Genomic DNA, 15,477 nt, shown 5'->3' with positions numbered 1-15,477 from the left:
TGACGTAACCATGACGTAACCTAACCTAACCTGACCTGACCTAACCTAACCTACCTGACCTAACCTAACCTGACCTAACCTAACCTGACCTAACCTGACCTGACCTAACCTGACCTGACCTAACCTGACCTCTACCACACAGTGAACCCCCAAACAAAGGTATTTATTTACTACAATATTGAATGAATCTCTCTCTCTCTCTCTCTCTCTCTCTCTCTCTCAGCAGGTACAGTGTGAGACAGGTGGAACAGACAGGTACATCAACACACACCCAAAAGGCTCTTCCTATTAAATCTGTTCTGACTCACCTGAAGACAAGGTTAGGTCAGGTCAGGTCAGATCAGGTCAGGTTAGGTTTGCTGGGTGGACTGATCTTCAATAACTTACTAATATCAAAGAATCTATCCATTTTTTCTTTATATGAGTAACTTAAGATACTAATTCTAACTTAAGAATCTCTTGAGAAATCACCTTAGTGTCGTAATGGGATTAACTTAAGGTAAAATTCTAACTTGGGAAACTTTTGTGGATCTGGCCAGGATATATCGACGCCCAACTGGGGATGATGTTAATGAAACGACCCAGTATGCAAATGAGCTAAGGATGACCCCACCCTGCCCCTCCACTTCCCCCTTTCTTCTCCCTTCTTCCCTCCCCCTTCCTTCTCCTTCCCCTCTTCCCCTCTCTATCTTTCTCGCTCTAATGACATGCTGAGAGAGAGAGAGAGAGACCAAAAGGACTTATAAGGTTCGATAAATCACACAATAGACCACAACACAGGTTATAAGCATCGACCCCTTTAAGCCATAACAACACCTGGAGATAGACTCATACATGACACCGATTACAATAACACAGTAATGCGATAGTTAAAGGAACAATAATTGACGGAAATAATAATATAAGGGTCAGAAGAGACTTTATAATAGACAGGAGTTCAGTTAGGGCAGTTACTCTCGCCACCACCACCACACTACCACCACCACTACCACCACCACCACCCACACTACCACATCACCACCACCACCACCACCACACAACCACCACCACCACCACACTACCACACCACCACCACTACCACACTACCACCACCACACCACCACCACACTGAACGTTTTAAACAACAGAGGCAAGTTTACATAATATATCGTGTACTAGTATTTGTAAATCAGTAAATCAGTTCACAAATATTATCTCTGCTCTTACTCTTGATATAACTCAGTAAGTATCTGAGGTCCCCTTATTTTGTCCACATGTCTAAACCATAACAAAGGAGTTAATTGAGAAACTTTACTAATTAGCTCCAACACAGCGTCCAACACTGAGTTATTGCCGAGGTTAGAGGAGGAATCTGAACCCATTTAACCCCTGATCCTCACTCCTTATACCTTACACTCCCTCCAGATACTGTAAGGAGTCGGTGGTAAATTGTCGCTTAGGTTAGGTTAGGTTAGGTTAGGTTAGGTTAGGTTAGGTTAGGTTAGGTTAGATCTCAGTTGGCTCCCACCCCTCGCTAGAGACAGATTCACCCACCGTCAGCTGTGTGTGTTCCCTGGTAGATGCTTTGGTGTTTATGATCTGTTTTATTTGGTGGTTAACAGAGGGCACCACTACGACCCAGTAAACAACACCCTCATTACCACGTTGTTGTTGTTCGTCTCCTTAGTTGTTAATCCGTTGTTGTTGTTGTTCGTCTCCTTAGTTGTTAATCCGTTGTTGTTGTTGTTCGTCTCCTTAGTTGTTAATCCGTTGTTGTTGTTGTTCGTCTCCTTAGTTGTTAATCCGTTGTTGTTGTTGTTCGTCTCCTTAGTTGTTAATCCGTGGTTGTTGTTGTGGAAATTCGTCTCGTCTGTCAATAATTATCTTCTAAATTCCTCTTTTTTCCCGGAGGTCGATGGTGATGCCCCAGTTTCTCGTAGCCTCCTTCCTATTGTTCCAGGTCAAACGTCTAGTTGCAATCGGTGTCTCAAGGAAACTACATCTGTAATTGGACAACGTTTAACTGCCTTCACTAGTCGTCTATCATTACCCAGGATTAGTTTTACTGGGTAGCCACGCTGGTGAGTCGTCGACCGCTCCCCGACTTATCCTGTGCACAAGCCGGACTACAGGGCCTCTCGTTGCGTCACCAGACTATACCAATACGTTATATTGTAACCATAGTCTATAATTACCTCTACAGTGTTAATATGAACCGGAATAAAATGTTGTGGGCAATATGTTTCAGTGTTTATAATTCCTGCTTATGATATTATCTAACCTGACCTGACCTAACCTAACCTGACCTGACCTGACCTAACCCCCCACCCTCCCCCTCCAACCAGTGTCTCCACCAATCAGCGCCATCGTTACAAGATTACTACTACTACCCAGCCATTCATAAGTATCGTAACTCTCCAATGAATATGTAAACGTCATCACTGAAGGGAGAGGAGCTCTTTAAGACAAACTGTACCTGACAATTAAACGAAACTCTATATAACATCCAGTACAAGAGGCAATTTTTCCCCCCTTCCTAAAGTTAACACATTTTGTTGCTAAACTTTCCCCACTAACTCATAATCTACTCAACAGATGTCGCTCTCTTTGTTTACACTTTCATCACCTATTTACCTGTCTGTACCTTTATCACCTGTGGGTTACTTCTCTCTACTTGACTCTCTTCATTTCCTTTATTATCTATCTATCTATCTACATTATTATCACCTTATCGTCTTTATCCACCGTTTATCGCGTGTGTCATTCTTGTTTTCTCCTTCGTGTTTATTGTGGGTCATCGTGTGGAGAGAGAGAGAGAGAGAGAGAAAGGTTCGTCAAGGAGGAATATAATTGATGCAGAATATGTCTAAAGGAAGGAAGGAAGGCAAGAAAGGAAGAGAGGAAGGAAGGAAGGAAATGAAAGAAGAAGGGAGGAAGGCAAGAAAGGAAGAGAGGAAGGAAATGCAGGAAGGAAGGAAGGCAAGAAAGGAAGAGAGGAAGGAAGGAGGAAGGAAATGAAAGAAGGAAGGGAGGAAGGCAAGAAAGGAAGGAGGAAGGAAATGCAGGAAGGAAGGAATTAAAGAAGGAAGGAAGGAAGGCAAGAAAGGAAGAGAGGAAGGAAGGAAGGAAATGAAAGAAGGAAGGAAGGAAGGAAGGAAAACCCTGTAAGACGGGATAACCAGCCATGATACATTTACCTCCATCTACTTCCTTCCATATAGAGACCTGATCCTTCCTCCCCTTCCCTCCCTCCTTCCTTCCTCCCCTCCTTCCCCCTCCCTCCTTCCTTCCTTCCCTTACAACACCACCTTCCCCTCCCCTACACCCCCACCCCTTCCTCCCTCCACCACCCCTTCCCTCCCCTACACCACCCCTTCCCTCCCCACACCACCCCTCCCCCTCTATCCACAGCCATTGTCAATCTAGCCACTATCCCGTGTAATAGGCTATAGTGACCCATATGTGGTGGAGTCGGGACGGAGAAGGGAAAAGAAGGGATTATCTCATCTGCCTCCTTGAGAGAGAGAGAGAGAGAGAGAGAGAGGGGAGAGAGAGATTCAATACCTAATATTGTCCAGACATACATACATACATACATACATACATACATACATACATACATACGTACATACATACATACCAGTACTTACAGACTTAGACATACAGGAAGCATTGACTCACAAGACCTCTTTGACAGCTCTCTCTCTCTCTCTCTCTCTCTCTCTCTCTCTCTCTCTCAGGTTTTGGGTGAGGAGAGAGAGATGTTAAGGAGGGGGATGGGGTAAGATGAGGGAGAAGGCAGGTGGGGGGGGTGAGGAGGGGGAGAGGAGTGAGGGAAGGTGGAACGACTCAACAATAATGACCTCAGTTCACTTCGCTGTCTCCTTCATTGATTCTCTCTCAGCGCGTGAGATGAGAGAGAGAAGAGAGAGAGAGAGAGAGAGACCAACAAAATTCAGGTTCCTCAAGACTCGTATCCTAACTAACTTCTTCTAACCTCCCCTCGTAACACAGGTAGAAAACGCAGCTAGGGGAGGGAACGGGGGAGGGAACGAGGGGGGAGGAACAGGAGGGGGAGGGAACGGGGAGGAGGAGGAGAGGGACTGGGAGAGAGGGAGGGGTTATCTTACGAGCTGAAAATCCCAACGTCAAGTTTCCCTGTGAGAAGAAGTGTAGCCAGTTCAATGACAACACCATCACCCGGGGCACACTGTTACCACATCTTACGCTCCATAAAACCTCTCTCTCTTTCTCTCTGACAAGGGAGAGAGGGGGGGGGAAGGGGGGTAGGGAGGAGAAAGATGGAAGGCGGAAGAGACGGAGGAAGAGATTTACAGGACGAAATATGAGAGAGAGAGAGAGCGAGAGTTAATACCTGTACTCGAGTTAGATTAGCTAACATTAGTCTGTGTAGGTTAAATATTTAGCCCAAGTTAATGAAATTTTCTCGGCGTTTGTGTGGGAGAAAAAATATATATACATAGAGAAATAGAGCGATAAGAGATAGAGATAGAGAGAAAAAGGCAAAGAGAGATAAGAGGCAATTTGAAAGATATGAAAAAGAAAAAAAATGAGAAGCGAAATTAGAGAGACTTTCCATTCCCAAGTTTACATTTGTGAAATAAAATCATACCTAAGATAGTTTAATAAGATGGATGACTCTCCATTTTCTTACCGTTTTCAGCCAAGGAAAGTTGTTTGAGGAGGCCGACCAACTCACCTGGAAAATGAGAGAAAGAAATAAGTTTAATTGACCCGATACTAATTAGCAGTGATTACAGGTGTGTGTGTGTGTGTGTGTGTCAATATAACCATTACCACCATAAAATTAACCCTGTGTCACCATAATCACCATTGCCACCATTACATCTACACCATTAAACACCATTAAATCAACACCATTAACCACCATTACAATCCCCCGCATCAGACGGCCAATCAGAATCAAGCAAATCTCATTACGTCAGACACTGGTAGACCGTATTTGGTTATTGGCCCATCAGAGGTAACTATCCTGCCTGGTCGTTTACGTACACAGTATAAGTCTATCACCTCGTTAACAAACACACACACACACACACAGTCTTACATTATATCATAGCTGGATAGTGTGTGTCTGTCTGTCTGTCTGTCTGTCTGTCTGTCTGTCTGTCTGGGGATTATTTGTAGGGTGATTCTTACGCCACCTCTTGACCGTTCATTAAAGGTAGGCCGAGCTAGGCCGGGCTAGGACTACTGCTGAGACGGGCTACAACCTACACTTAGGATAGATCAGGCCTACAGCTAGGTCAGGGAGGACTACTGCTAGGACCACAGCTAGGATAGGCTAGGCAGGCACATCAAAGAGTCATTTGTGAGAGTCAGGTCCCAGCACCGCCTCGCTTATCGCTGTTGAATATTCATGATGGTCCACACTACCATGACCCTGTTATTGGCACCATGGCCCTGTTATTGGCACCATGGCCCTGTTATTGGCACCATGGCCCTGTTATTGGCACCATGACCCTGTTATTGGCACCATGGCACTATGCCACCCCTGTTCACAGACACACGAACCGACGACAACCTCTCATGTTTACAGACAAACACACGTGCAGAATCAAAGAGCGAAATGTCACCAGCCCGTGTAACCAGCCCCATGTCACCAGCCCCATATAACCCCCCAGGTAACCACCCCAAGTAACCAGCCCCGTGTAACCAGCCCCATATAACCACCCCCAAGTAACCACCCCCAAGTAACCAGCCCGTGTAACCAGCCCCGTGTAACCAGTCCCATGTCACCAGCCCTATGTAATCGTGTAACCAGTCCCGTGTAACCACCCCCATGTCACCAGCCCCGTGTAACCAGTCCGTGTAACCAGCCCCATGTCACCAGCCCATATAACCACCCCAGGTAACCACCCCCAAGTAACCAGCCCATGTCACCAGCCCATGTCACCAGCCCCATATAACCACCCCCAGTAACCACCCCCAAGTAACCAGCCCGTGTAACACTGTGCATTATAACCCGGTACTACCCCATACCAGCCCTGTAAGGGTTACCACCCCAAGTAACCAGCCGTGTACCTGTGTCCATGCCCATGTCACAGCTATAACCACCCAAGTACCACCAGTAACCAGTGTAGCCACTGTGTCCTGTTATAACACCCCAGACTACCAGTGTTCCCAGGTTACCAGGCGTGTAACCACCCCATGTCACAGTGTCACCCATTACATGTAACACCAGTAACCCCCTAGTGTAACTACCCACTGTCACCAGCGCATATAACCACCCCAGTAGCTACTCAGGTAACCAGCCCCGTGTAACCAGCCCCAGGTTACCACCCCCAGTAACCAGCCCGTGTAACCAGCCCCGTGTAACCAGCCAGGTTACCACCCCGTGTAACCAGCCCGGTAACCAGCCCCGTGTAACCAGCCCCGTGTAACCAGCCCCAGGTTACCACTGTGTAACCAGCCCGTGTAACCAGCCGTGTAACCACCCCCAGGTTAACCCCAAGTAACCAGCCCGTGTAACCAGCCGTGTAACCAGCCCCGATGTAACCAGCCCCCAGGTTACCACCCCAAATAAACCAGCCCGTGTAACCAGCCCGTGTAACCATGCATAACACCCCCAGGTAACCACTAGTAACCACCTCAGTAACCACCCCAGGTAACCACCGGTAACCACCCCCAGGTAACCACCCCCAAGTAACCAGCCCCGTGTAAGACGATGGACAGTATTCAACAGAACTTGACAAATTTAAATCACGACAAAAAAACCCAATGATAAAATATGAATGAAATAAAGTTCCTATGTATAAATAACTCTGTCCCCTTTGTGGTGGTAATGTTATGCATAGTGAATGAGTAAAAAGTGTGGGTAGTTATACATATTGAAGAGAAGGCAATAACATTCACCTAAACATAACCCACACACAGACTTGTTGGGTTATGCATAATGTAAACATGTAGTCAGAAAGTTCTCTCTCTCTCTCTCTCTCTCTCTCTCTCTCTCTCTCTCTCTCTCTCTCTCCTATGTAAACTAGAAACCTATTTATGTTGATCAGTTATGAATATAGGGCGTGTAGAGGAAAGGTTATTTTTATTGTGGTGAAGACAGTGAGGGCGTATGGGGTGGTGAGGTCATATAACCTAAGTACAGTCCCCTTCACTAGTGCGTTTACAGGGGCTCGTCATATAGCCTAGGTACAGTCATCCCTTCACTAGTGCGTTTACAGAGGGCTCGTCATATAAACATTCCCACAAATCATTACATTGAGATATTTGTTTTAATATTGTTTTACATTGATTCCATAGTATGTTGACTATTGTGAGTTACCTTCTGTTTAATGTAAACAAACATACACTGCACACAACCTGACGAGCCCTTGTAAACGCACTAGTGAAGGGGACTGTACCTAGGCTGACGAGCCCCTGTAAACATACTAGTGAAGGGACTTCACCTGGGTTATATGACGAGCCCCTGTAAACACACTAGTAGAGGGACTGTACCTAGGCAATATGACGAGTCCCTGTAAACTCACTAGTGAGGGGACTGTACCTAGGCAATGACGAGTCCTGTAAACTCACTAGTGAAGGGACTGTACCTAGGCTATATGACGAGCCCTGTAAACACATAGTGGGGACTGCACCTAGGCTATATGACGAGGCCCTGTAAACACACTAGTGAAGGGACTGTACCTCGGCTATATGGCCGAGCCCCTGTAAACTCACTAGTGAAGGGACTGTACCTAGGCTATATGACGAGCCCCTGTAAACTCACTAGTGAAGGGACTGTACCTAGGCTATATGACGAGTCCTGTAACTCACTAGTGAAGGGACTGTACCTAGGCAATATGACGAGCCCCTGTAAACACACTAGTGAAGGGGACTGTACCTAGGCTATATGACGAGCCTATGCTGCCTAGTGAAGGACTGTACCTAGGCTATATGACAGGCCCTTATCACTAGTGAAGGGCTGTCCTGGCTATATGCGAGTCCTAAACACACTAGTGAAGGACTGCTTCATTTATATGGGCCTTAAAAACACACTAGTGAAGGGACTGTACTTAGGCTATAAAGGCCTCTGTAAAACACTTACCAAATGAAACATGCATTTCTACATTCACAGACATAAACATAGAGAAGAAAAATGTGGTGTGTGTGTGTGTGTGTGTGTGTGTGTGTGTGTGTGTGGTCAACAGTAACCATGATGTCACCTGGGGTCAACAGTAACCATGACATCACCTGGGGTCAACAGTAACCATGACATCACCTGGGTCAACAGTAACCATGACATCACCTGGGGTCAGCAGTAACCATGACATCACTGGGGTCAACAGTAACCATGAGCATCACCTGGGGTCAACAGTAACCATGACCCGTTTATCAGGGGTGTGGTTTGTGCCAAGAGCTTATCCGCACATTGAATATTGATCTGGGAGGAGAATCACTAGTTTGTTTATAAAATTCTACTACCACTACTACTACTACTACTACTACTTTACATTCCACCTAGTATTCTCTCTCTCTCTCTCTCTCTCTCTTCTCTATAAATGATTCTCTCCTCAACCACTGGACACACACACACACACACACACACACACAGTTTCTCGTCAGTGTGTAATATTTCCTAGTAATCATATTATATTATTTATTGTTATTATGACCCTACAATCCCCACCACCACCATCACCACCACACACCTGCCCAGCCACCACCACCACTCACAACCACCACCACCACCACAGCCACCCACCCACTACAACAACCACCACCACCACCACAATCACCACCACGGTCATACTGCCACAAGATAGACATCACAGCTCGGGATGGGGTGTGGTGGAGAATAAGTCATTTTCCTGCACTGCGGCATATACACACTTGCTGAACAACCATACGACCTCTCTCTCTCTCTCTCTCTCTCTCTCTCTCTCTCTCTCTCTTCTCTCTCTCTCTCTCTTTACACTTAAGGTCGTTAGTGTATTTTTACGCAATTTATATAAGCGATAGAGAGAGTTTAGTGTTTGGTATATGCATCTATCTGTCTGTCTGTGATGATGTGCGGTGGAACGGCAGTGGTGGGTGGCAGTATAGTGGTTGTGTGGTGAAATGGCGGTGTGGTGGGCGGCGGTTCGGTGGGCGGGCGGTGGTGTGGCGGTGTGGTGGGTGGTGGGTGGGTGGTGGTGCGGTGTGGTGGGTGGCGGTGTGGGGCGCGGTGTGGTGGGTGTGGGCGGTGTGGTGGGTGGCGCGGTGTGGTGGATGGCGCGGTGTGGTGGATGGCGCGGTGTGGTGGATGGCGCGGTGTGGTGGATGGCGCGGTGTGGTGGATGGCGCGGTGTGGTGGATGGCGCGGTGTGGTGGATGGCGCGGGTTGGTGGGTGGCGGTGGGTTGGCGGTGGGCGGCGGTGGGTCGCGGTGAGCAGCAGTGGGAGGGTGTGGTGGGTGGCAGTGTGTTGGGTGGCAGTATGGTGGTGGCAGTGTGGTGGGCGGCGGTGTGGTGGTGTGGTGGTGGCGCGGTGTGGTGGGTGGCGGTGTGGTGGGTGGCGCGGTGTGGTGGGTGGCGGTGTGGTGGGTGGGGGTGTGGTGGGCTGGGTGCAGTGTGGTGGGCGGCGGTGTGGTGGGTGTGCGGTGGGTGGCGCGGTGTGGTGGGTGGCGGTGGTGGTAGTGGGTGGCAGTGGGCGGCAGTGGGAGGCGGTGTGGTGGGCGGCCAAAGAGCTAGCGGACAGGTAACATTAATCACCACCAAGATGGTTCTGTACACCTTAATCGATGACCAGGGAAGACCAGTGACTCATCACCACCACCACCACCACCACCACCACTACTACACTACCACCACCACCACCACCACCACCACCATCCCTGTACCACTACCATCCATGGCCTCTCTCTCTCTCTCTCTCTCTTTTTCTTTCTCAGCCTGCAGACCCCACTATTCCAGACCCAGGTCCAGACCCAAAGTTAAGGTCCCAAAATCCAGAGCCCCATAGTCCAGACCTCAGAGTCAGACCTCAGAGTCCAGACCCCAAGAGTCCAGACTCCAGAGTCAACCCAGGTCCAACCCTCAGGTCAGCCAAGTCGACCCCAGAGTCAGACCCAAGTCGACCCAAGTCAGACCCAAGAGTCCAGACTCCAGAGTCCGAACCCTCCAGAGTCCAGACCCTCCAGAGTCCAGACCCCAAGAGTCCGACCAAGAGTCCAGACCCCAAGTCACGACCCCAGAGTCAGACCCAAGTCCAGACTCAGGTCAGACCCAAGGTCAGACCAGAGTCCAGACCCCTCCAAAGAGCTTACAATAAGTCGCCCATAACAATGCTTCTCACAACGACCTTCACCATTTGAGATACGACCCTCTGAGTTAACGACCCGTGATGAGAGCCAATGATAAATCAGCTCACCAGATAGGGGATGCTATTGGTTGAGGAGGAGATGATTTAAGATAAGCTGATTCTTGACGGGTCTCTCAAGTGTGCGTGAGAGTGTGTGTGTGTGTGTGTGTGTGTGTGTGTGTGTGTGTGTGTGTGTGTGTGTGGCCCTCATCTCCAGGTATCCTCATTTGCCTAATTAATCATAAAGGTGGACCAACAGGAACAAATATCACCTGTAATATTGTACACCACACACCTGCCTCAACCTGTCTCACCTTTCCTATGCAAATTAAGATAAATATATGAATAAATTATGATAGATTAAAAATTAAATTTGAAAAAAAATAAAAACTCAGAATCCCAAATAGGTCCACCAGAAGATCTATTACCTGGCGTAAAATTTAGACTAATTTAGTTTTCGCAGGATGAAAATTAATAACATTATTGGTTTGGTTAGGTTAGGTTAGGTTAGGTTAGGTTAGGTTGGTTAGGTTAGGTTAGGTTAGAGGTGACATTTATTAGTGGTGAAAGTTAGGTTATTGGTTAGTGGTGAGAGTAACATTGTAGTGGTGAGAGTAACATTGTAGTGGTGAGAGTAACATTATAGTGGTGAGAGTAACATTACTGGCCATTGATGAAAGTGATAGCATTTTCACCACGGGAGGTCACCTGGGACGAGGGTTGGCCCAAGGCTGTTATCTCACCCCTGACTTGGCCCGCCCTGAGAGACCTTCCCTCTCTATTATATTATGGTGAGGGCTGGTGGTGGTGTGAGGGCTGGTGGTGTGAGGGCTGGTGGTGAGGGCTGGTGGTGGGGGCTGGTGGTGGTGTGAGGCTGGTGGTGGGGGCTGGTGGTGGTGAGGGGGCTGGTGGTGGTGTGAGGGCTGGTGGTGGTGGGGGGCTGGTGGTGGTGTGGGGCTGGTGGTGGTGTGAGGACTGGGGTGAAGAGAAGGTGGGTGGCAGGTAGGTAGAGTGGCAAACCGGATGGGCGGCAGGATGGGCGGCATGTTAGGTGGCAGGCAGGGAGGCAGGCAGGGGAGGGCAGGAGGCAGGCAGGAGGCAGGTAAGGTGGAGGCAGAGAGAGGCAAGGTGGCAGGTTAGGTGGCAGGCAGGCAGGGTGGCAGGCAGGGAGAGGCAGGTTAGGTGTGGCAGGACACGGCAGGGTGGCGAGCAGGGAGGGCAGGATTAGGTGGGGGAGGCAGGCAGGGTGAGGCAGACAGAAGATGGATTACAGTGGCAGCATCACCTGGAGATATTCTCGCCAGGGTGAGATCCTAAACCATTAATTTTGGTCAAGTGTTGGAGACCCACATAAAGTGTCGCGTCCAGGCCAGGTGTGTGGAGCCAGGTGTGTAGGGGCCGGGTGTGGGGTCCAGATGTGTGGGGGCCAGATGTTGGGGGCCAGATGGGTGGGGGACCCAGGTGTGTGGGGGCCAGGTGTGTGGGAGCCAGATGTGTGGGGGCCAGGTGTGGGGGCCAGATGTGTGGGGAGCCAGGTGTGTGGGGGCAGGTGGTGGGGAGCCAGTGTGGGCCAGATGTGTGGGAGCCAGATGTGTGGGGGCCAGATGTGGGGGGCCAGATGTGTGGGGGCCAGATGTGTGGGGGCCAGGTGTGTGGGGGCCAGGTGTGTGTGTGTGTGTGTTACCTCAGAACACACACACACAAACACTCATTACGTCATAATAAGCTGCAGTTATTTGACTCCTACACAACGAAAACCATTAATATGTAAAAAATAAAATAACAATATAAAATACCACACCTAATACAATAACAATGAGGTGTTATTGTTCCACGTTATTAACAGAGAAGAAAAAATCACACCACCTGCTCCTGTTGTCATTGAGGAACTTTAAATTGGTGTAAAAATTCTATATTAAATACATACGAACAAATATTATATGAAAATAACTAAATAATGTATAAGAGTAAATAAATACGTTTATAATGGTGGATACAGCAGTTATATATTAATTTTTCGTATCTGTCTGTCTGTCTGTCTCTGTCTGTCTGTCTCTGTCTGTCTGTCTGTCTGTTCTGTCTGTCTGTCTGTCTGATGAAGTTATTGCTACGTGGTGCTTCGTCCCTTTGTTTAATACTGTGTGGCAACTCTCTTTGTTGACACTGATCAGCTGATTAGACTGTCCAGGATTTTATTGTCTCTCTTCCCGTCTTCCTCCTCTTCCTGTCATCCTCATCTTCCTTCTATTCCTCTTCCTATCTTCCTCCTCCACCTCCTCCTCTTCCATTTTCTTCTTCTTCTCCTCCTCCACCTCTCTAGCCTCCCCTTCTCTTAATCGTCTTCCTCCTCTTCTTCCACCCTCTCCATCTCCTCCTCCTCCTCCTCTTCCTCTCCTTCCTCCTCCTCCTCTTCTCCTCCTTCCTCCTCCTCCTCTCCCACCGATACACAGCATAAGAGGGTAACCTTGAGAATCTTCGCTTGTGAATTTAATGAATATTTTATGAGAAGTGAGCCAGACGGACCAGCTGGGTGGGCCACCTAGCCACCCACGACAGACAGACAGAGATAGACAGATTAGAGACAGAGATATAGCAAGATTAAGAACAGAAGATAAACAGACAAGAAGAATAAAAGCACAAAACAAAAAACACAGCAACACAAAAGGTAGCGTCATCAAAACAGACCCATTCATCCCTCCTGAGACAAACCTACACCTCCCCTCCTCCCCCTCCCCGCGTCTTCTGTTTAACCCTACAAGACAAAACAAACAGAGACAACAGAAGGCAGATAACAGAAGGCAGATAACAGTAAGTGAAACAGGCGAGACGTGTCCGGGGATTCGTAACTCCCACCCCTTCCCCCACTCTATGTGCTCTAGTCGGTGGTAACCCTCCCTCCCCTTTATGGTGTTAGAGAGGGTTACCTTATACTGCCCCTTTATTATACGCAGGTGCCCCTTGCCTACCTGTCCCACACCTTTATGTCACACGAGCTAAATCTATTTACCGTCAACCTGTACTTGTGGTAGTCTCTCTCTCTCTCTCTCCATCAACTATTTCCCCCCTCCTTCTTCCCTCATTTTACGGCACCAGAAACAGGGAGTGAGAGGGAAGAGGAAAGAGGTGAAGGAGGTGTGGGAGGGATGATGAAAAGACATGAGAGAAAAGAGAGTAGAGAAAGTGAGAGGGAGGGAGAGGGTAAAGTTGCCCCTCTCACTGTCTCCTTTATTTGTTTTTATGGCCAAGAACTTTCCTCCTCTTCCTCCTCCTCATTTCCTTCATTCTCCTCCCCATACCTCTCCCCTCCCCCTCCTCTTCCTTCTCTCTTCCTCTTCCTCCTCCCCTTCGTGCATAAAAACTCAGCAGAGAGAGTTCAAGGATAAAAGAGAGAGAGAGAGAGAGAGAGAGAGAGAGAGAGAGAAGAGATTCGTGATACACACACACACACACACTACACACACACACACACACACACACACACACACACACACACACACACGTACACATGTCTGGCTCGTAAACGTTGGATGATAGAAATAAAGTACACAAGTTCCTTCCTCCTGATCGGGGGAGGAGGAAGAGGGAGAAGGAGAAGGAGAAGGAAGAAGGAGAAGAGAGAGAGAAAGAAGGAGAAGAGGAAGAGAAAGAAGATAGATGGAGAGGAAGAAGGAGAAGAGGAAGAAGGAGAAGAAGAGGAAGAGAAAGAATGAGAAAAGGAAGGAGAAAAAAAGAAAGAGAAAGAAAAAGATAGATGAAAAAGAGGAAGAGGAAGAGTGAGGAGAAAGAAACGGCCAAGAGGGAACTAAGCTGCCAGGGGTCACGTGGACACAACAGGGAGGCAATAATGAAGGAAAAAGATGAGAGGAGAGAGAGAGAGAGAGAGAGAGAGAGAGAGAGAGAGAGAGAGAGAGAGAGAGAGAGAGAGCGTAATCTCCACATAGGACAGTGAGCACCAACTGAGCCCAAAAAAAACCTAACCACACACACCACACTGTGAACTATATCCCAGCTATGAGAGAGAGAGAGAGAGAGAGAGAGAGAGAGAGAGAGAGAGAGAGAGGTCCCACTCACTAGACTCAGTAAGAGGGTTGAAAAGTAGTCCTAGCCCACTGTAGCCCTAAACCCTTGTAGTCCTAGCCCACTGTAGTCTGAACCATGTAGTCCTAGCCCACTGTAGTCTGAACCCTTAGTCTAGCCCACTGTAGTCTGAACCCTTGTAGTCCTAGCCACTGTAGTCTGAACCCTTGTAGTCCAGCCCTGTAGTCGAACCCTTGTAGTCCAGCCCACTGTAGTGAACCCTGTGTCCTAGCCTGTAGTCGACTGTAGTCCTAGCCCACTGTAGCCCTAAACCCTGTCTGCCCTGAGCCAACCCTTGTAGTCCAGCCCACTGTAGTCTGAACCCTTGTAGTCCTAGCCCACTGTAGCCCTAAACCCTTGTAGTCTAGCCACTGTATTGAACCTTTAGTCTAGCCCACTGTAGTCTGAACCCTTTAGTCCTAGCCCACTGTAGTCTACCCTTGTAGTCCCAGCCCTGTAGTCTGAACCCTTGTAGTCCTAGCCCACTGTAGTCTGAACCCTTGTAGTCTAGCCCACTGTAGTCTGAACCCTTGTACTCCTAGCCCACTGTAGTCTGAACCCTTGTAGTCCTAGCCCTGTAGTCTGAACCCTTGTAGAGCCTAGCCCACTGTAGTCTGAACCCTTGTACTCCTAGCCCACTGTAGTCTGAACCCTTGTAGTCCTAGCCCACTGTAGTCTGAACCCTTGTACTCCTAGCCCTGTAGTCTGAACCCTTGAGTCCTTAGTCAACCCTTGTAGACCTAGCCCACTGTAGTCTGAACCCATGTAGTCCTAGCCCACTGTAGCCCTAAACCCTTGTAGTCCTAGCCCTTACCCCCATCATTTCACACACACACTTCATCAACACAGGTAAGGTCAACACAGGTAAGGTCAACACAGGTAAGGTCAACACACGTAAGGTCAACACAGGTAAGGTCAACACAGTAAGGTCACAGGTAAGGTCAACATGGTAAGGTCGCACAGGTAAGGTCAACACAGGTAAGGTCAACACAGGTAAGGTCAACACAGGTAAGTGACACAGGTAGTAAGGTCGACAGGTAAGGTCAACACAGGTAGGTCAACACACGTAAGGTCACACACGTAAGGTCAACACACTGGGTCACACAGG

The 15,477-nt window shown here is 48.4% G+C and overlaps 1 protein-coding gene across 1 annotated transcript in view; it reads left to right on the top strand.

The window, feature by feature from the left end:
• LOC121864792 (extensin-like) overlaps positions 1-10,305 on the top strand; it is a 70,412-nt gene extending 60,107 nt beyond the window's left edge. The window contains exon 2 of the mRNA XM_042363958.1: positions 9,905-10,305. Within this exon, the coding sequence (XP_042219892.1) occupies positions 9,905-10,305 (401 nt within the window). The remainder of the gene's footprint in view (positions 1-9,904) is intronic.
• Positions 10,306-15,477: the final 5,172 nt, after the last annotated feature.

The sequence above is a fragment of the Homarus americanus genome, unplaced genomic scaffold, assembly GCF_018991925.1.
Source record: "Homarus americanus isolate GMGI-L3 unplaced genomic scaffold, GMGI_Hamer_2.0 scaffold59303, whole genome shotgun sequence".
Lineage (NCBI taxonomy): Eukaryota > Metazoa > Arthropoda > Malacostraca > Decapoda > Nephropidae > Homarus > Homarus americanus.
Note: the sequence above shows the minus strand (reverse complement) of the source record. Positions and strands in the feature narration are given on the sequence as shown.